At 45.3% G+C, this 20619-nt stretch overlaps 1 protein-coding gene across 3 annotated transcripts in view; it reads right to left on the minus strand.

Moving 5' to 3' along the window:
* VEGFB (vascular endothelial growth factor B) overlaps positions 1-20619 on the minus strand; it is a 252049-nt gene that overhangs the window by 28045 nt on the left and 203385 nt on the right. For all 3 annotated transcript variants that reach the window (XM_085626033.1, XM_085626031.1, XM_085626032.1), the window contains exons 2-4: positions 18257-18290; positions 6289-6485; positions 5995-6068 (exon numbers count right to left, since the gene is read on the minus strand). In XM_085626033.1, coding sequence (XP_085482159.1) covers positions 5995-6068; positions 6289-6485; positions 18257-18290 — 305 coding nt within the window. The remainder of the gene's footprint in view (positions 1-5994; positions 6069-6288; positions 6486-18256; positions 18291-20619) is intronic.

A 20619-nucleotide genomic window follows, 5' to 3' on the forward strand; every position in this document is an offset into this window, starting at 1 on the left:
TAAAGCGATACACCATCGCTACACATCTCCCTTCTTAATTATACTTTGTTCACAAATATACTTTCACAGAAACTCCCACACAACATTGTTACAAATAAAAGAACACATAATTTGCATAATACCTTACTTGAAAACAACAAAACTATCAAGTTTCCGGGGAGCTGTAATACACCTACCAAACCTGCTTACCCTGCCCCCAGTAGTACATTCATTGATAGGCTCTTTACTCTGTGTGATCACTTCACCACTTTTACCCAGAACTTGACCATCCTTTAACACACTACCTTCAAGGGTTTTCCCACCAATGTCAACACCCTCATCAGAGACAACTTCAGCTGCTCCACTTTGCTCCGTCTGAAAACCCAAAGATTCTGTGGACTGTGCACTCACACCAAGATCTATATCCCCCCGTCTTTCATTACATTCTCCCCCCGACGGAAAGACATCCATCCACCAATAGTCTCTTCTCCCCTCTGAAACACAATTTTTTGCAACACCTTGATCATTTGACAAAGCAATGCGGCTCATGTGATGGACACTGCCATCATCAAGCTGCACTGTGTTCCTCATGACCTTTATAATGGTTTTAGGTTCCGAAAATCTGGGTTGCAATTTGCTAGATTTTTTTGCAAATTTAACCCTTACCCATTGTCCAACCTGGACACATGGTTCTTTTGTACCATGTTTTTTGTCAAAATACATTTTATTCTTCTCTTGTGAAGCCTTCATAGCTTCTTTTACACGTTCAGCATCCCAGTCATACTTTCTACTTCTGCCAATCCACCCAGGGTTAATTTTACAATGTGGGAATCTTCCCCGCATTATCCCACACGGACTCTCCCCAATTGTGTCATGTGTTGTGATTCTATATGACCAAATCAACTTGTCTAATTCATCATCCCAATTCTTATTACCTTTCTTCGCCAGTTGCACAACGCCTTTCAAAACCCTGTTAACCCTTTCTACCACTGAATTACCTCTAGGGTGATATAATGCTGTAAACTTTTGCTGAATACCAGTGTTCTCCATGAATTTTCTCATTAAGTCAGACTTGAATTGAACGCCATTGTCTGTAAGAATACGTGCAGGAAGACCTTCTCTAAGAAAGCACTTTTGTAAAAAACAAATGACTGTCTCTGTGTTCACCTTCGTCACCACTTCCACCTCAATCCACCTCGAAAACATGTCCACCAGCACCACCAGGTACTTGGTAACACCATCTTGCCATTCCACGGGACCCATAATGTCTAACGCGACTTCTTCCCAAGGCAACTCTGGACAAGACAATGAAGACATCGGGGGATTGAGTGTTCTCTGTGCTTTGTCCGAAGACTCACAATTGATGCACTCCCTTACAAACCGTTCAATTTCCAAGTCAATTCTAGGCCACCAATATAATGCTTTAATGTTCCTCTTAGTGCGAGAAACGCCTGGGTGTCCTTCGTGCCCAATCACAATAATTTTACTTCTCATACCATGCGGAGGTATAACTTTTCCTCCTCTACATACAAATTCCCCATCAAGGCTTAATTCATCGCGCACCTCCCAGAAAGCTCTCAATGCCAAATCCTGTTTGCACTCATTAGACCACCCTTGGATGACTCTATTTCTAACCGTTTCCAACGTTTTGTCCTTGTTACACTCCAAGTGCCAATCATCTTTACGCAACCCTGTCGTGTCGTCAAATACCCCAGCCACCGAGAATTCACACCAGGGATCTAGATCAATCTCTTTCATAGGTAACGGGAGTCTACTCAAGAAATCCGCTATAATATTCTTAGCGCTCGGTACATACTTCACCTCGTATACGAAATCTTGGAGTCGCATGGACATCCTTGCGATTCTCGCTGAGGCTCTAGACAAACCCTCTGTCGTCAATAGCTTCATCAACGGTTTATGGTCGGAGCGCAACAAAAATGTCTTACCCCATATGAACTTCCTAAAGTGCTCCATTGCCCAAACACAGGCTAAAGCTTCGCGTTCTATTACAGAATACTTCTCCTCTGTAGGGGAAAGCGAACGAGACGCAAATGCTATAATCACTTCTTTACCATCATCCGATACCTGAGATAATACTCCTCCAAGACCAGTACCGCTAGCATCGGTCGTGACCACGGAGAACGCCTGTGGATCAAAACCCTGTAATGTGGGAGCATGAGCAATTGCTTCTCTGATGGTGACGAATGCGCTCTGACAAGCCGGCGTCCAATTAAACATAACCTTATTCTTTAACAAATTTCGCATCTCATTCGTTTTTTTCGCAAAATTGTAAACAAATTTGGAATAAAATTCCGCCAAACCAAGAAAAGAACGAAGTTCGTCCTTTGATTTGGGTGGGGGTGCATTAAGAATGGCTTCCACCAAACTGCATTTGGGCTTTATACCTGAACAACTAATCTCATGGCCTAAATATGTAACTGACTTCTCAGCGAACTTACACTTGCTGCCTTCAGCCACCAAGCCACTTTCACGGAGAATGGACAATACCTCCCTTAAAATCATGTTGTGGTGTGCTCTATCCTTCCCCATGATTAAGATGTCATCCTGGAAGACTGCCACTTCTTGTATGTGGTTAAAAAGGTTGGTCATGAGCCTCTGAAATACTGCAGCGGCTGATGCCAGTCCAAACGGCATGCGTTTAAATCTGTAACACCCAAAAGGGGTGCAGAAAGTGGTAAGGTGCCTGCTGCTCTTCTCCAAGACAACTTGATGATAAGCTGCTGACAGGTCCAAAGTGGAGAACCACTTTGCATTCCTAGTTACAGACAGCATTTCATCAATCCTTGGGAGAGGAAACTGGTCCACTAGTATGTTATCGTTGAGGTATCTCAAATCCACGCATAGACGGGCTTTACCGTTCGATTTGCGTGCTACGACTAATGGAGAAACCCACTCTGCAGCTTCTACCGTTTCGATGACATTGTTTTCTAACATTTTCTGTAACTCTCCTTTCACCTCATCTCTTACAATGAAAGGAATGTTCCTAGCCTTGTGAATTTTGGGAATAGCTCCTTCTTTTAAATGAATACGATGGGTAAATCCTTTTAACTTGCCCATGGTATTTGTGAATACTTCTGGAAACTCCTGTAAAACCCACTTCTTAGTGTCCTCCCCATCACACGAGACTAAAACTTGTTCCTTGCTATTCGGATTCAGGATGATATGTAACGACTTCTGATCTTTCCATCCCAACACTGGTGGGCCTTCTTTAGCTACATATAGTTTACCCACTGCTTCTCTTTCTTTGAACCTGAAGACTAACGTTGTAAAGCCTAACATGTCTATTTTGTCCCCTGTAAAGCTCTCAGCAGAGACATTTCATGCTTAGTGTACTTCCCAAGTGCAGGTGAGCCATGGCCTGGGTTGGCCATGGCCTGGAATAGTGTGATGCCAGTACACCCCACGAGTGCAGCAGAGTGACGGCTGGAAACACAGCGGGTTAGCAGTCGCCGTATCTTTTATTTTGAGGTAGAAGTATTGGAGTATTGAAGGTGGATACAAACCCTTTCTCTTCCAATAGTCTATTAATATCTTGCCCCTGGTCCATTATCCCAGTGCTCCTGCAGGTCATTCATTTTGCAGAGAGCGCAATATAAATACCTCAGCCAAGAATTTTTTTTATCAAACGTGGAATTGTCGACTCAGATCATAGAGAAATGCTTACCAAAAACAAAATCTTTTAATTTAGCAAACAGGACAAGTTCTTTCTTTTACACACAAATCTTGAAGACAGAAGGGACGATTTCATTCCTGGCAGACAGCCCTTTGTTCCACCAGGGCGACGGGGGACATTACTGGAGGTAGGGGGCCGTGAAACCCGCGAAATGCTGTAAGGCAAGGGCAGCATTGTTTTTTTTTGTTTTTTTCCAAAAGAAAATGCAGTTTCGGGATTTTCTTTTTGAAAATAAAAAAGAAAACTGTTTGGTGCAAGGTTCCGTCATGCTGACAGAGTTCTGCACCAAACAGCGAAACGCATTGACAGGAACCGCTGGGACAGCAGGTCCAGGCAATGCTGTCTGAATGACCGCCAGCTTGACGGTCATTTATAAATCTGAGGGGCAGTCCTTCCACCAGCACCGCCTTCATGGCGGTTTCTGTCAATGCATTTCACTGTTTGGTGCAGGGCTCTGTCAACATTATGAAGCCCTAGTTTTCTTCTTTTATTTTCAAAACGAAAATCCCGAAATGAGAGATTTATACCTAATTGGGAGCATGTCTACTGGAAGACATGTTTTTTCAGGACCGCCTCTGATTAATGGCATCTCACCTAAGGAGAGTAGGTGTTTACATCAACTTCTGTCTAAACATTTGGTTTTCAAGTGAACAGGCTGGTTTCTGATCTGCAAGTCTACCATTCCTCTGTCATTTTCTCATGCTTCTCCAAACGCTGAGAGAGGGTATGTCTGTAGACATGGACTGTATTTTAACCCCACTATGTCTGAAAGACTGGATTCACTCTAAAACAGTTTGCCAGCAGCATCGCCGTAGGTTTAGGGTCCTAACAGGGGCTTCCTATGTTCTAGCTCTCTACCTGCGTAAAACCCACCCCATTAGAATATCTGTTATTAAAGTAAATCCTTGTATGATGCTGCAGGGGCTTCGATCTCAAAAGCCCTCTGGTCTTCTAACATAATTTGCGGATCCCACATGGATTCAAGGTGACTGGAAGTGGACACTTTGTACTAGATTTACAGATTGGGATATGGTTATGCGGATCTGTAGATCTCTGGGTAGATCTGTGGATGTTTTAATAACTGTTTTTTTTTTCTGGCTGCAGATTTGCGAATTTTGAAAAAACACAGTCAAGCGGGTCAGGGTGTAGGGCTTAGCCAGTACAGGGCCTCATGTGCGGGTTCATGACCAGTGGACTGGCAGGCTAGATATGCTTAGCTGCATTAAGCATAAATAGCCAATTTCATTGGTTTTTAGGTTTTGATTCATAACCATACCAGCACTTTAACTGTGTTTTTTTCAGACAATTTAGCTACAGGATAATGTCTTTAAGGAAAAAAAGCCATAACTTGCATGTATTAATTGTTTTTCACGTGAACACATACACACGCATATATATGCAAGTACACAACACATGAGGAGACCACAGGCATCAGACAAGCAAAGCAACTCTGTCAGTTGTTGTTCTACAAAGTAAAGTGAGATCGAAGCATGATGTTTCTCAGTGGTCTGTAGCTTGTGTTATTTGTCGCTAATGAAAGTCATAATGCATCTCCAAAGCCATCCTGATTTTGATACACCGAGAAAGCACCCTGCATAATCAGCCTTGTTAATTACAGATATAAATCATGCATTGAAATCTGAAAAGTAGATGCCTTGTATCTTCTATATATGATGGCCCTTTAAGTGAACTTAATATCTTTGCCATATCATTCTATGAGCGAGTTTGTACACATGCATAGCAAACGTTATGGATGTAACCACCTCTGAGGTTCTGATGCCGAAATTCAAATTGTACAGATAGGTCTGGGGTTTTCGTGTTCTCTAGGAGGGCTTTGGACCTGGTGAGCCTTTAATACCAATGATACTAAGAGTCTAAGTTAGACTTTACTACTAGTGTTTCTGGATTTCTGCACGGCTCCTTTCCCCTTACCACAACTACGTACCTGGCCCAACCTGCCTACCCTCCTCAGACAATCCCCGTTGCTGACCCAGTTCAGGAAGGACCTCAAGACCTGGCTCTTCGACTGAACACCATAGCGCAGACGAACCAGCATTCCCACCCCCCAGTGCCTTTAGACCCTCACGGATGAGTAGCCGCGCTTTACAAACCCTAATTGATTGATTGATTGACGTAGGCAACCCAAAAACTGTGTCTTATTTGTCCCAAAAACACTCTCGGTATCTCGATACAAAGCCCTGTATGTGACTCTTTTCTAACCAGATTTTCATCATTTGTCCTACCTAATCTTACAAAAAACTTTGCATAACACTTAAATTCCACCACTTTTGTGGCTGACTGACTGTCGCATAGCGGCATACCTGCACTCGCACTGACTGTGCTCCACAAATGGCACTTCTACCATCTGCGTGTTCAGGAACTTCGTCTTCATTATCTACAGGAATAAAAACAGAAAGAATGACAAATTCAAAAGCTGGTATTCAAGTTCTTTGCCCTGCTGCAGTTGACCACCCAGAAGTAGTAGGAGTCAGGCAATGTGCTTCCCTTCTGTGCACATTCTGTCCTACAAAGGGTGTCCATGAGGAACACAAATCAAGTGCCATAGGTGCAACAACGTGGGATGTGGAATGGGATGCTGAGAGTGGAAGCCTCACCTGCATGATCACGACGTGCATCCTGGTGGCCGCGCACTCAAGCTCCTCGTCCACACAGCAGCCAGCGCATCGGCGAAGGGGTACGCAGGATGGCCGGAAGATGTGCTCCACCTCCTCTGGGTACTCGGATCCAATGTCCACCAGCTGCTCCTTCGGCTGGCAGTAGCTGCGGTTGTACACGTCAATCCACTTGACCACTGGGAGAGCAAAGACACAAAAAAGGCCCAACCAACTGTTATCCACCAGGTGCTGCCATGGGAACCAATGGTGCAAGTCCAGAAGAACATCAAGGGAAAGTGAGAGAGGAAACCAGAGACAATAACAGAGAGGAACAAGGGGACATGAAATAGTAGCAGAAAAAGAAGTGAGGGGAGAAACAGCCTTTACAAAAAGAAAGAGTGATAGGAAAAGAACAAAAATTGATAGCGATGAAGAGGGAAGATAAGGGAGAAAAAGAAGTGAGAGAGAAGAAAGTGAAACAGCAGAGTGAGTAGAGACCGCTTGACTCATTTGCGTTCAGAGCTGAGATAAAGTTAAGGAACTGGACTGAAAGGAAAGGATCTGGAGGAGAACAATGAGGAAAGGAACAGCACGAGGAGGGAGAGAAGACGGTGCAAGTGAGGGGTGTGAAAAGGACCTACAGATGCTCCGTGAAAAGTGCGACCCTGAGGCTATCGAACCACTCACTTATTGATGAAGTGCAAGCTGCCTCGCTGAGAGAGGGCTGGGGTTAAGGAGTTGGTAACTACTTAGGTGTCAGCCGCAAAAGTAACAATTCATACGGGAACCCTCTAAGACCAAAACCAAGTCGCTGATGTAATAAACATCCTCACAATATTAACATTAGAGTGTCGAGGTAAACACACATAGGTACTTGAAACCCCAATTGAAGAAACAGATCTCTGCCTAGCGAGGTCAGCACAGAAATCTAATCAATGATGCCAAAGAAATCTGCATTGGCAGAAAGATCATCACTTAACAAACACTGGCATAGCCAATAGGTCAGACCTTGTCAAGCCTGCAATTTAATTTGTGTGTGTAAATAGATACAATATGCAAAGAAAGTCTCAAAATATAGCTCATGCACATCAGCCCTGGCACCCAAGTGCACTCCTTCTCAGGCAACTGTCCATATGTGATCAGGCAGAATGTCATATCTCACAGTGCCGGAGAGGCAATAGATGAAGTGAGCGTACACTTTGTCACATGCTCTACGAAGTGCTGGGCAGAAACAAGATGTGAATGACACTTGAACAGATCAATGGTTGAAAGGCCGACAGGCATCTATGTATGTGTTTTTATTTTTTTGGCAAACATGAAACTAACATGGCACCTAAAGCTGTGTCTTTGCAAGAACTCAACATTGCTTGTGGAGATGGCAACACATTTAGCTTCTAGGGAACATGAGCCATGGACTTCTTTTATTGTACTTTACAGAAGACCTCTTGGAAAGGCAGGGTTGAGGCCTACTTGTTGAGAAGGAGATAACAGTACTTCATAGAAAAAAGAATTGTATAATAAGGATCTTAGCAGGACATTAAAAAACACAACAGTCGCCTTTAGGATTTAGTAGTTGCATAAAGGCGCATTACAGATAAGCTATTTTGGAGTTGTTACTTTTTTTCAGTTTGAAAAAAATCTTATTCAAGCATTCTGTTGTATCTTGCCCTTTATGTGTGATGCACCTGTAGGAATGTTAGGTGCATCACTAGAACACTGGAGGCCACTTGAGAGGGGACACAGTTTCTTCCTGTATTGTGGTGGCTCTCCGGTGGGTGTTAATAAAGACACACACTTTCAACGTTACCATGGTGCCAGCTCGCTTTATTACATTCTTCATTTCATTATAGAACCAAGCTCAATAATAAAGTTAGTTTTTGGTTGTGTGCAGCTTTCTCGTTTACCAGGATGAAGATTTCCCTTAAGAAATGGATTTTTCAGTATGTGCATAAAATGGGCATTAACGCCTTTGCTGAAGGACCAGACATTAGACTCCCCAGAGCTGTCATAATATCAGTCTGTTAATGTCTTGCCCTTGGACAGTAAGCCCTTGTGGTGCTGTCTGATAACCCAGCTGTCCGCAGCAATAGCGTACAGTCAATTTCCCATGCCTTGCCAATCTGGATTTAGGGAATATCACTGTACAGAGCAATTCCCCTCTGCTAATCTGTGCGTCCACTTCCCACATGCTGGCCAATGGCGGGGTTAGCTCTCTCCGCGGGTCCAATACTATAGACCATAGGGTTCTCTCCAGAATTCTCAAGGGACAATCTCCGTTTGGTGGCCAAGTGTTACTTCGCCTCTTCTCTCTTGCAGGTAGTTCAATATGGGCGAAGATGGGTGATGTGGTATTGGACCAGGTATGTATACACTATAGGATCCACCCAAGAGATCAGCAATGGAACCAACCCTTAGATTGTATGGTTCAGCTGAATGCCTCTCAAAGAAACATTGAGCCAATATTGTGCTAGAACAGGTCAGCACCACAGATAGCTCTGCAGAAGTATTTATTATTGAAGTTTGTGCTGCACTCCAGATACATTTTAAATGAGTGCTTGTTCACCAGTACAGGTCTGGAAGGTTGAAGTCATCAAAGAGGGGGTGTGGGCATGTTGGATAGATGAGGTGATGCTCAAGAGAGAAGAGAATGAGAAGAAAAGAAATTAAACACCTGTGTGCTGCCGCCGCCACCTCTCGGTCCTCTTCGCCTGCTTCCAGGGCAGGAAACAGGAAGCTCCCAGGCTCCCCATAGCCATCTCAGCACCGTAGTTCGGTGCTCAGCTAAGAAATGGGAGGCTGGGCGTGTTCTTCACCCAGGCTGTAATGCAGCCTGGGTGAAGAACATGCAAAGTGCGCATGACGGTTTGGCTGGCCTGAGACGGCCGGCCACAGCGTCTTGCGCACTTGGAGTGGGCAAAACACTTCTCCCCTGCCCTGCGAGCAGAGCAGACCCACCTGCCCCAAGTGAGCAAGGACGGAAATAAAAAGATAATAACAATGAGTTATCAATTTTATTTTTTCCTTTTTGACCAGCTCAGTGGGGCGACGCTCCAGCCGCTACTCGGCTCAGAGAGTCTCTTAGCACCCTGGTCTAAGGCTAAGTCTGACAAAAGAGCTTGCACCAGGAATGATACAAAGTGGCTCAACACAGTCGCAGAGGAGGTAGGGGTGGTGAGGTGAGGTGCAAAGCAGCGAGCCTGACAGGCATTTAGAGCCACCAGTACTGGAGGTCAGATCACCTGCACTTTGATCATTGGTGTCGCTGTTCTCCATTGTCCTGTGGAGGTGTTGTATGAAGGGCATCTGGGCACTCTGGAACACCTCTTCCAGTCCTGGGACCTTCTCATGGGCAACCGCTCCAGGCAGCAGGACGTTTGGCGGAGCTACAAACTTGGTTGTGGCCTCAAGGCACCGGCACGCAGGACGCACCACAGATTAATATCACTCAGACTGATGGAGTGGGACTCTACATTCTGTTCCCAGTTTGGGGAGGGTGATCTCGCTGCCCATTGCCGCTAATGACAAATAAGATTTCCATAGCCTTACTGCCAGCTAGTCATGCTAGTGGCCCTTTTAAAGGGTTTCGCCTTCCCTGTGGCGCCCCGATGCATGTATTGCGGATTGAGCCAGTGGAGATGGCCTGGGTGGAGGTATACTGTGGCTTGTTCTGATCCCAGCATGCAGTTCGAGCTGCCACAGGTAGGTAGAGCCTTGGAGGGTTTGCAGTCTTCTAAACCATAGCAATACTTGATGTGTTCTCCAGAAAGCAAATAGCCGGAAGAGGAGAGTGGGAGAGGTTGATCGTGTAGTTTCTGGGGGCAAAACATCCATTCACCGTGTTAAAGGCATGCCATGCCATGCTGATTTATATGGCACTCCCAAGTTTCAGGTTCTCAAATCATCGGGGTTGGGTTGTGGGCCTATCATACAAGGAAGTCGGTCTGTATGTATTGCCATCACAACCTTACAGTAAAGTTGTGTGCTTGAGACGAAGGGTGTGGTTACCCTATTACAGTCTTCCTTGCCAGGGCCAGCTATGGGCTGTGCCAGGAGGAGAGGAGTTGATGCACAGGTGGTCACTTGGATTAGCGGTTACCCGGATGTGACATACAAATATAAGAGGACACTTCAGGGAGAAATGAAAAAATGCCAGGACATGACATTGGCCGGTCTTCGTCCCACAGTGCCTGCACATGTACTGTTGTGGCACCAGAGGTGTAATGCAAAATGATGGGCCTCTGCAGAATGTGAAGAAGGGCCCCCGTGTTTCCCATACCGCACAGATATTCATTGGCCTTGGGATGAATGGGCCCACCCTTAAAGGATGGGAGACCCCTGAAGGAGTGAGGGTCCCCCAGGCTTCAGGTGCCTGTGTTACGCCGCTGTGTGGGGCCTCTTTCGGGGTCCTGGAGCAATCAGTGGTTATTGAGCACTATCCATGGTAGCTACTACCATTCACCACTGGTATGCCATCTACCCATGTACTAATGCACTCCAACTGGAAAAACAGGTTACTCCCTTTGTATGCTTGACTCTCCAAGGGGTAGTTGATCGAGTAAGATGCTAGAGGGCTGGGAGCTTGGCAGCCATCTGAAGCACGTAAATGCACGCTAACGCTCAATACCCAGTGAAGACCATTTGAAAAAACAGCATTGTGTCGGAGTTACAAATAACAACACCGAAAACAAAAAATAGTATACCAGCACTACTGGGAATGAAATCGACCCCCAATACAAACATAGCACATACTTAGGTAAGAGCTACAGTGTAAATAACAGAGTCCGGGGCTAATATTATGTTATGGGGAATAGTTTGGGTGTTCTCTGCAGTCTTTTTGTGTTTCAGGCTTTTTCAGGGTGTGTTTACTAAAGTCAGTAAATGGTGGTTGAAGGCCACCAGCCACAATGCTATGAAATATATAAGTTGACTATGCTATGTATGTCTGCCGGCTCTCATAGTTTCTAAGTATTTTTGTGCAAGGCAAACCAACTCTTTTTTTAGTGCAAGTGGCTGAGAACTGAGTAAAACGATTCAAAATTCAAGTTATCAAAAACCCTCCGCTCAAAATAAAGAGCAGGGGTCGCATTCATTATCCAAACCCAAGTTTTATAGTGCTATTCTACAAAATATCTGCGTCTAGTTAACTGGATACTAAAGGTTTTGTTAGGCGAACTCCATAAAGGGACAGAGTTCGGGGGAGACCAGCTGACATCGAAACTGGTCTCGCAATCCATCATCAACAGAGGAGAACTACTAGTTCTTGGCTTGGGCTAGCACCCAAACTGCATCCTCCAGTGGTACCAAACGTCACAGGCATGCCTACTGAAAATGTCTGGCTACTGTCAAGATTTGAATTGCCGGGAGCACTCAACGGTACCAAAGGTACTAGTAGGGAGTAGAAAGCTAACACTGGGAGATAGGGTCACAACTTCAAATCATAATATTTCTGGACTTGTATGGAGTTAGTGAGATAATTCAAAAGTCTCCAGAATCAAAGTGATAGACCACAGACAGTGGTACACTGCCCTAAGGCTCTAGTGATGACTAAAAACCCCTGTGCCCCGCTGGGGCTATGAAGGGGCAGGAATGGGCTGTCTCAAGGTTCCTGATGGTACTGGACTGATCTTAGCTGGGCTACACTCAACACACTTGGAATTCTGGAATGCTTCTCTGCAGGTCCTAGACTTCCTGTTCATGCAGGATCAGTCATGGCTTGGCAGGGTGTAAAGTCCTCATGGCTCCTGGGCAGCCACTCCTTTATGGTAACCTCGAAGCAGGTTTCCGCCGTGGGATCTTGCTCTTTGTCCTCCTGGTCGGAGCGTGCTACTCTCTTGATGCTGGTTTCTATCCTGAAGAAGAGTCGCCTTCTGAATTCCAGATGAAATATAACTACAGCCAGGTGGGCCAGTATGAAAGCCATGGCCAACCAGCGCGCCCCTGCTTGCTTCAGTATTCTAAAACTCTTCCAATCATGGCAGAGCGCATCTTCCATGGCCGTTGAAGAGCAAGGGGAGGGGGTGGCACCAACCAGTCAAGAAAAGTGGATTGCTCCCCATCTTTCTTTGTCAAGCTCTTCTTTTTGTAAGGTGATGCCTAAAACAACAAGTGTGTGGGGCAGGGGGAGATCACTTAGGTACTGTGCCAAACAGAAACTGGCTGACAGTAGACCATATGTATAATCCCTCTGCCCAGAAGAGACAGTCGCATGCTGGTTGTCACGATGGCTACACACATACGCAAACAAGGGTTGTACAGATCTTCCAGGGGGATGAATGGTAAGATGCAATCCCTTCAGGTGCACAGGTAGCTAAGTGCCCTTGAAATATATTCAGTTGCCATAAACAATCAGTCTCCTCATAATAATCTGTTACTTGTTTTTTAAAAAATATCGAAATTTAAAATACAGTTTGCTAATATGTCATGTGTATCTTGTTGCTTTTGTTGTATTGAATTATATTTTTATTTCATAACTTAAGTTATTGTGAAAGTTTTTAAAATTATTTTTAATAAATATTATATCAAATTATATTGTTTCCAGGTTGTTGGTCTTATTGAGGGACTAGATGGGTAGTGCCTTTTTACAATGTATATATTAATGAACTTGAATCGATTAATTTTATTTTTTTATTTATTTGTTTAAATGTTTAATGCATGTTTTAGTTGCTTATTATATTTAGTTTTAGGTTGTGGGGTTTACTGGAATTATAGTGGGTAATTTTATTAACATTTTTATAAATGATTTTTATTGAATTGCTTGTTTTACATTTTTTTACTTGTCTTTTAAACCCTCTGTCCCCCACCATATTTGCATTTTCTCCAGTGTTTGTTATAGTGGAGTCAGAATAGTAGATCTGGCTGGCAAAATGTATGCTCATACCACAATGTCTGTTAGACTGGAATTAGAATATTAAATCTGCTACCAATATATCCACTTTTCACAGTGTTTGTTAGCATGTACTTAGAATAGCAAACCTGACCCCTGCTCTGCCAATGAAGGCATTTTTACAATATCAGTTCAACTAGAGTTAGAATAGTACCTTTTACCTGAAATCTATCAATCTTCCAAATTTACATAGGCGTTTAATTAGAGTAATGTATCTTAAATTATTTGTTTAGTTTTTTTGGTATAATGTTGGATTGGAGTTAGAGTACTGTATATCTCTTTATCCTGAAATCTTTTAAGATATTTTGAGCAGATCTAATTTTAAAATGTATATATTTTTTATAATATTCTGTTTTGCAAAAGATATTAACACTGACTGCAAAGAACTAAAAACTAAAACTCTTAACTACACCCAGCAGGATACACTACGCCACATTAGAGACCACCACCTGATAAGTATGGAGTGAGGTTCTTTTTTAAACAGCTTTAGGTACACTTTGCTTTGCATGATATTGTGCAGCCAGCATTGAGGAAGTAGCTGGAGAGACGGCACATTGACAAAGGTAAAGAGATAAGCTCTTATGATGAGCAATAAATACTGTGAAAGGCCGGTGTCATGAGATTTCTCAAGATCGAAGTGATGACTTCAAAAGATATTAACAATGAGAGCAAACAAATAAAATAAAAAATGAAAGTGATGCCTCAGGATATCAACGGTTGTAAAAGATTTTCACAATGACGCCAAAAGAATGAGAAGTAATTTTGTGAACTGAAACTACCAGATTGCACTTGAGTTTTGTTGGTGATAAATATTGTGAGAAGTGCCCTCTGGAGAGGGTGCTGTCGGATGCCTCTTAACCCCTTGCATGCCCATGACGGAACCACTCCGTCATGAGCCACGGGCGGCGTGTGCTCATGACGGAGTGGTTCCGTCATGCTGCGGCCGCTCCGCCCACGCGTCACTGATTCCCCGCCTGTGCGGGCGAATTAACGAGTGGGCGGAGTCGTGACGGAACCACTCTGTCATGAGCACAGCTCGCCCGTGACTCATGACGGCGTGGTTCCGTCACGAGCATGGCGGCGCCGCGCAGACCCCGCACCCCCCCAGCGCCGCGGCAGAATTTGCACCGCTGCCAAGGGGTTAAATGTCTTCCTCTCATTTGTTTTTTGTTTGCGGGGTTTTATGTATCTGTGCTGGTTTGTGTGTACAAGGATAACTGAAGGAGTGTTGCTCTGCCTGTATACGTTTGTGTGACTGTGTGCATGCATTTTGCGCAGGTGCATCTTAAGGACTTTGGGGGCCCTGGGCCAAACGTATTTTAGGGCCCCTGTTCGCAACAGCTTTGAATTTATGTTCCAATTTGAGCTCTTTATACACTCTTTGGCCAGGTCACTGACAGTGCAGAGGCGCCCTCGTCCAAATTCTAAATATGCATACATTTAATATTCAGGGATAGTGATGCTTTTAATATTGTAATACGGCAGCAGCTCACTAATATTACTGCAAATAATCTCTGTGACACCCTCCCATTTCTCATATGTGAGGTAGTTTTTATCTAAAATAATTTTATGGATGTTGCTTGAAACAAACACAACATTTCTCTGCAAAATGTCTGTTATAGACTCTCATACATTACTCACATTAAAAATTAATTTAAGGAGGACAGTATTTAAAACAATCTGTTTAAGAATTATTCAAGAACCACAAAGTAGTAGGGTGCCAGTATCATACAAAAGGCTCAGGACCACAGGTCGGGTCCGGCACCTCCTAATCAGAGTCGTGTGGGGGCCGTTCAGAACAGGAAGGCCATCCTTAATGGAAGAGGATACCTCACACACATTAGAGTGTCATGCTTCATCATCGGCATCCTCCCCCCACCCCGGTAAAATGGTACTACCGAGGCGGACTCGACCTCCGCAAAGACTTGGCGGTAGGAGGGAGTTCTTACATAAAACTACTGGACAATACCGGGATCCAGATGAGTTAAAAATACCTTTAGGTTCCTCAGTTATCCCTTTTATTCGTGAGGACCCTAGGAATGTTGAAATCAAAACTTATGATGGGGAACGCAGAGTGCAATGACCCATGCCCGCCCTGTAAATGCCAACATGTTTCTGCCCTCACAACTTAGCCTAAAAGGTCTGGAGCATTCATCAGGGCCAAAAAAGAATCCCTACAGTGATAGCCTAGAAGTCAGAAGGACATGGTTCTCTGCAGAACAGAGCTGGCCCTATCAGGGAGCTCCCTGAAAGGCTGGGGCCCTGGGCCAGAGCCCACTTTGCCCATGGCTTAAAGCGTCTTTGATTTTGCCTGTCTCTGTGTACGTTCCCTATTAAAAAAAAAAAAAGCGAAACCATTCGGCTTTACAAATGGATGTTTTTGAATAGTGAGCGGGTCATTTACTCGCTCAATAAAATTCTCCAAAATGTAATCAATCCCAAAGATCCAGGAGAACATCACTTAGAGACGGTCAGACCATGATTAATTTGCCCTATAAATATGCTTTCCATACGAAGCTTTGGGGCTCACTGGAGTGACCCTTTTCAGCAATGCCCTGCCCTGTGCAGCGTGAGAAACTTTTGGGGACTGGCACCCTTTCTAAGTGGTATTCCTTGATGTGATAAAGCTCCAGCGGGGGCCGAACAGCTAAAACATATTCCGAGTGCTAAAAGTATAGCAAACCTTCGAACTGAATACTAAAATCGAAGACAAAACGTCACCCTGTTGTGAAAACGGCGCAGAATGTACGCTAAGGCCCCAGTTACCACTGTGACGCAAATCTGATGTGGTAACTGTGCATCAGGAATCTGCAACGCCACGGGTGTGCGGTAATTAATAGGTGCGCAATAAGGGCAGCATTTCAAGTTTCAGATGTCAGAATGGGGATAATGTGCTAATTGTGTATATGCTGCCCCGTTCTGAAATGCGCAAATGTACACTTTTGCAGAATTCACCTGCAAGATTTAGACCAAGGAGAAAATGGGGCTGACAAAAAATGATTGGGTAAACAATTTGTACTCACAATGCACCCCAAATTAATTAGCGCCCAAGTCACAGGGAGGGCCACAGCCTTTGGTGTGACCAAAACCTCTTCCCAGGGTTGTTTCGTAGACATGTAGCAGGGAAACCACCTCTGTTCAAGGACCTTTCTCTGCTGCTGGGAAATCTTCCTTGCCTTAAACTGTTTGGCTATTCACTATATGCCCTTCTCTGTGCATCTAATATTTTTTGTTCCGTCAGATACTTAGGCACGACTTTGCCATTTCATCACCTCTGCTGGGAAATCTTCTGCTTTGACAGATATTAAAGCCATGGTCCATCTCTGCGTGGGAAATACAGACTATTTTATATTGTTTATTTAGTTTTCTTGTTTCTGCTTGTTATTACATTTCAGATGGCGCAATGTGGGTGCCATGGTCATTTGCGGCCTTGAGAAAGCACAGGCAAACATGCCAAAGGGGGTGAAACTGATTTTGGCTGCTGCGCCACCAAAAAGTACAGGTTGTGACAATAGATTTTACCACAGCAGAAGAATAAATGTCTTTGTCCTCCAAAAATGGAAGAATAAAATGGTGCATGTGATTACTTGTGTCACTAATTCCCATTCTTGCCTTTTTGGTATCCTTTGACGCATTTGACAGCATCTCTGTCTGGAGCAGGTTGTCTGATGGCTTATTGGGCCTTGTCGGACACCCCCTCTTTTGGGTGCATAGGCCCATAGCAAACCCTCACTCGTCACACCGCCACGCACTGCGTTCCATAGCACGCCTAACCTCACCTCTGTGGTCAACACACACAACATGAAAGCACTTCCCACAAAGGCTCAAAACAAAAACAACACCCTTCCACCCACACGCCCTACTTCCAGTAGCTTGCTGTCCGTGTGGGTAGGGACTTCAGTGTCCCACATGGGGGAAGTAGGCACTATATAAATGCTACAGTGCAAGACAGCACAGTGCCGGCTGAGCCCTGGAGGGCCGGAGTCTTGGTCTGGCATCTGCGCAGCAGTGGGTTTTCAACCAAGTAACCTGGATACACTCACAAACACGTCTCCTCCCACTCAAAAGGAGTGTCATACCCATATTGTTTTGATAAGAATATCAGGTAGGGGTGACAAAAACCAAAGTAGGGTGACCACCTCACTCCAAGTTATTTTGGACATTGTCTCCAGCCCTGGACTTTTCATCTACAAGGTATTGATTTCAGGGGTGTTAGTCTAATTAGCTCAACGGCACTATAACAAGACCACAATACCCAGAATGCACTGGCCTATCACACAAAAGTCACCACGGTGCAGTGTACGTAATGGCCTGGAGGGAGGTTTATTTCGAGATGGCTGGCATCACACTCCTAATGTGGGCGAGCATCGTTGTATGCATGTGAATGCTGGCGAACAACAGTTGCAGGTAAGTCCGCTTTTCCTCCCTTGTATCACACCGCGCACCAGTGAAAACGTGTCAGGTGAAGGCGCGAGTCCTGGCACCAGGCTGACGCCCAGCCCCCCTCCTCCCCCCTCACCCTTCCTCGAACAAACATCCCCGCCGCCCCGGCAGGTGCCGCCCAGACGCCCAGGAGCAGCAGGGACGCGGGCGAGGGAAGTCAGTGACTCCAGGTTCAGAGAGATAAGGCCGATGTGAACCCTGATAAACCCCGAGCATTCCAGGCGCGTATGAGGCCCGCGTGCATGGGGGAGAGGCAAGGGAGAGCAGAGAGGGACACCGGGGGCTGCCCTGGAGACACACTGCCGGACTAGGGTCTGGTACTTATGGAAAGACAATCCGGGCTCGTTTTAGGTGCCGCATGCGGCCTGTCCCGTATTTACTCATCTCTGCTGCTTTCTTAACTTTCCATTTAGCAATTTTTGTGTGTATAAAGTCTGTGGTATCGTTTTTGATGTTGCAACATATTCTAATGTATTTAATTCCCAGTTTGCCAAAGGTCCGCCGTAACAGGAAACTGAAACACGCTCACCACTCCATACAACAGAGCCTCATGCAAAGACTCATCTCCACTGTTCACCCCAGCTCTGCTTCCCCTAAAATCAACATCTCGATAGTGTAGGTGAAATGACCCAAGCGACATACCTTCTCCCGCTCTGTGCGTCTCCTCCCACGGCGGCTGAAAAAAGAAGGAAAAAAGAACTGTTAGAGGAATATTCGTGGGCCCGAACAGTGCCCGCACCTGCGCAGACGCACGCGCCACACACCCGAGCAGCGCCTCATACATACCGCTATGTGGCGCACCCTCTGCGCCCCGGGACACCCCACGCGTGGAATGATGATTTAGCAACCTCAAGGGCCCCATATGCATCACTGAACATCCCCCCACACACTGAGGCTTGGAGGGCACAATCACCAGTGCAGCGCCTGCTCTGCACCTCGGAGCACCTCACCAAACCTTAAGACTGAAGAGCGCTCGTGCAGCACGTAGTTTGCACCCTTCAGCACCTCATCACACACTGAGAATAAAAAGCACTCGTGCAGCACCTGCTCTGCACCTCATCACACCCTGAGACTGAAGAGAACCCGTGCAGCACATGGTTTGCACCCATCAGCACCTCATCACACCCCGAGACTGAAAAACACCCGTGCAGCACAAGGTTTGCACCCCTCAGCACCTCATCACACCCCGAGACTGAAGAGCACCCGTGCAGTACATGGTTTGCACCCCTCAGCACCTCATCACACCCCGAGACTGAAAAGCACCCATGCAGTACATGGTTTTCACCCCTCAGCACTCCATTACACCCTGAGACTGAAGAGCACCCATGCAGCACATGGTTTGCACCCCTCAGCACCCCATCACACCCTGAAACTGAAAAGCACACGTGCAGCACATGGTTTGCACCCACCAGCACCTCATCACACCCTGAGGCTGAAGAGCACCCTTGCAGCACATGGTTTGCACCCACCAGCACCTCATCACACCCTGAGGCTGAAGAGCACCATTGCAGCACATGGTTTGCATCCTTCAGCACCTCATCACACCCTGAGACTGAAGAGCACCCGTCCAGCACATGGTTTGCACCCCTCAGCACCTCATCACACCCTGTGACTGATGAGCGCTCGTGCAGCACCTGGTTTGCACCCATCAGCACCTCATCACACCACGAGGATTGGAAAACACCTACACTATGTACAATATGTGGAATCCTTCTTTCTTGCCCCCTAAGTTGGGCGCTTCCCCTACGCCCAAGAAATAAGTAACAAGCATTGGCATAGCCAATAGGTCTGGCCTTTGGGGCCTTATAAGTGTTTAGTTATCCAGCACAATATCCTTGGTGCAACAACATCAACTGTTGCATGGCTAAACACTTGTAAGGTCCCAAAGGCGGGACCTATTGGCTATGCCAATGCTTGTTTTAGGATTGCTTTCAGCCCTGTTTTGGAGTCGCTGTTAATCTAGCTATACATTGCAGAGTAAGGTTGAAGACTGCACGATGAACACAACAGTAAAAAATGTAAACAATAGCAATTCGGAGCAATACTACCCCCTCCATCAGGGCCCCAGTCGTTCTAGTGCCATACTGGTAATTAAACTAGCCTTTATCTCCAATAACATTACGTTATGGACGTTTTTAGAATTAGTTTGTTATGTTTTGGGCCAACTGTTAATCCAGCTATACATTGCACAATAGGGTTGAAAACTACACTATAAACGTAACAGTAAGAAATAAGGAAATTTGGAAGATAGAAGTAGGGTGAGGTCAACAAAAAAATCTGAAATAAATAAAATGGACTTAAACAAAATAGAAGACTGTTGGGAAAAAACGTATGAAAAGGATAGAGGAGGAGACAAACATTGAAATTAACATGAGCGCTAGGGGCTGTAGGAAATATTAAGCATGCTATTTTGCTTCTAATAAGATAGTGCTAGGATGACCTGCTGCTTGCGCCAGGAATCGAACCATGAGCCTTGTGCTACAGAGTTAGCTGCTGTGGCCGCAGTGCTATACTTTATGTAAATAATAGCGAGGGAGAAAATAGTAGTATAAATAAGGCTACACGAGTGCAAGCTCTTTCAAAAGCTTACGCACCTTGTTTCAAAAAGCAAAAAGTGTGCGTATGACAAAAATTCTGTGGCAATGTTTAGTTCCTCATAATGACAAATAACTAAAGGTCAGCTGCAGGTAACAAAATATGTTTCTTGTGTAAAAATGTTAAACATAGTAAAAAGTCTACATGTGGCAGACACCCAGACGCTAAAGTAAAACAAGAGAGAGTATAAAGGGAGTGGTGCGCGAGCGGCCGTCGCGCTATGCAAAAGTGATCGCGATCAAGCGCGCGGCGAGCGATGCGCTTAATGACACGAGGAATGCCATATGGCGCCTCTGCTCAAGCGCGCGCCCGCGCACATGCACTGCAAGCTGTAGCCGGCGGTAGCATTTTTTGAAGCCCTTACTTAAAGTCTCGCCAGATCAGTGCAAGCGCTGGGTCAGGCGAGACCT

This window comes from Triturus cristatus, chromosome 9 (genome assembly GCF_964204655.1).
Source record: "Triturus cristatus chromosome 9, aTriCri1.1, whole genome shotgun sequence".
In the NCBI taxonomy this organism is placed as follows: Eukaryota; Metazoa; Chordata; class Amphibia; order Caudata; family Salamandridae; genus Triturus; species Triturus cristatus.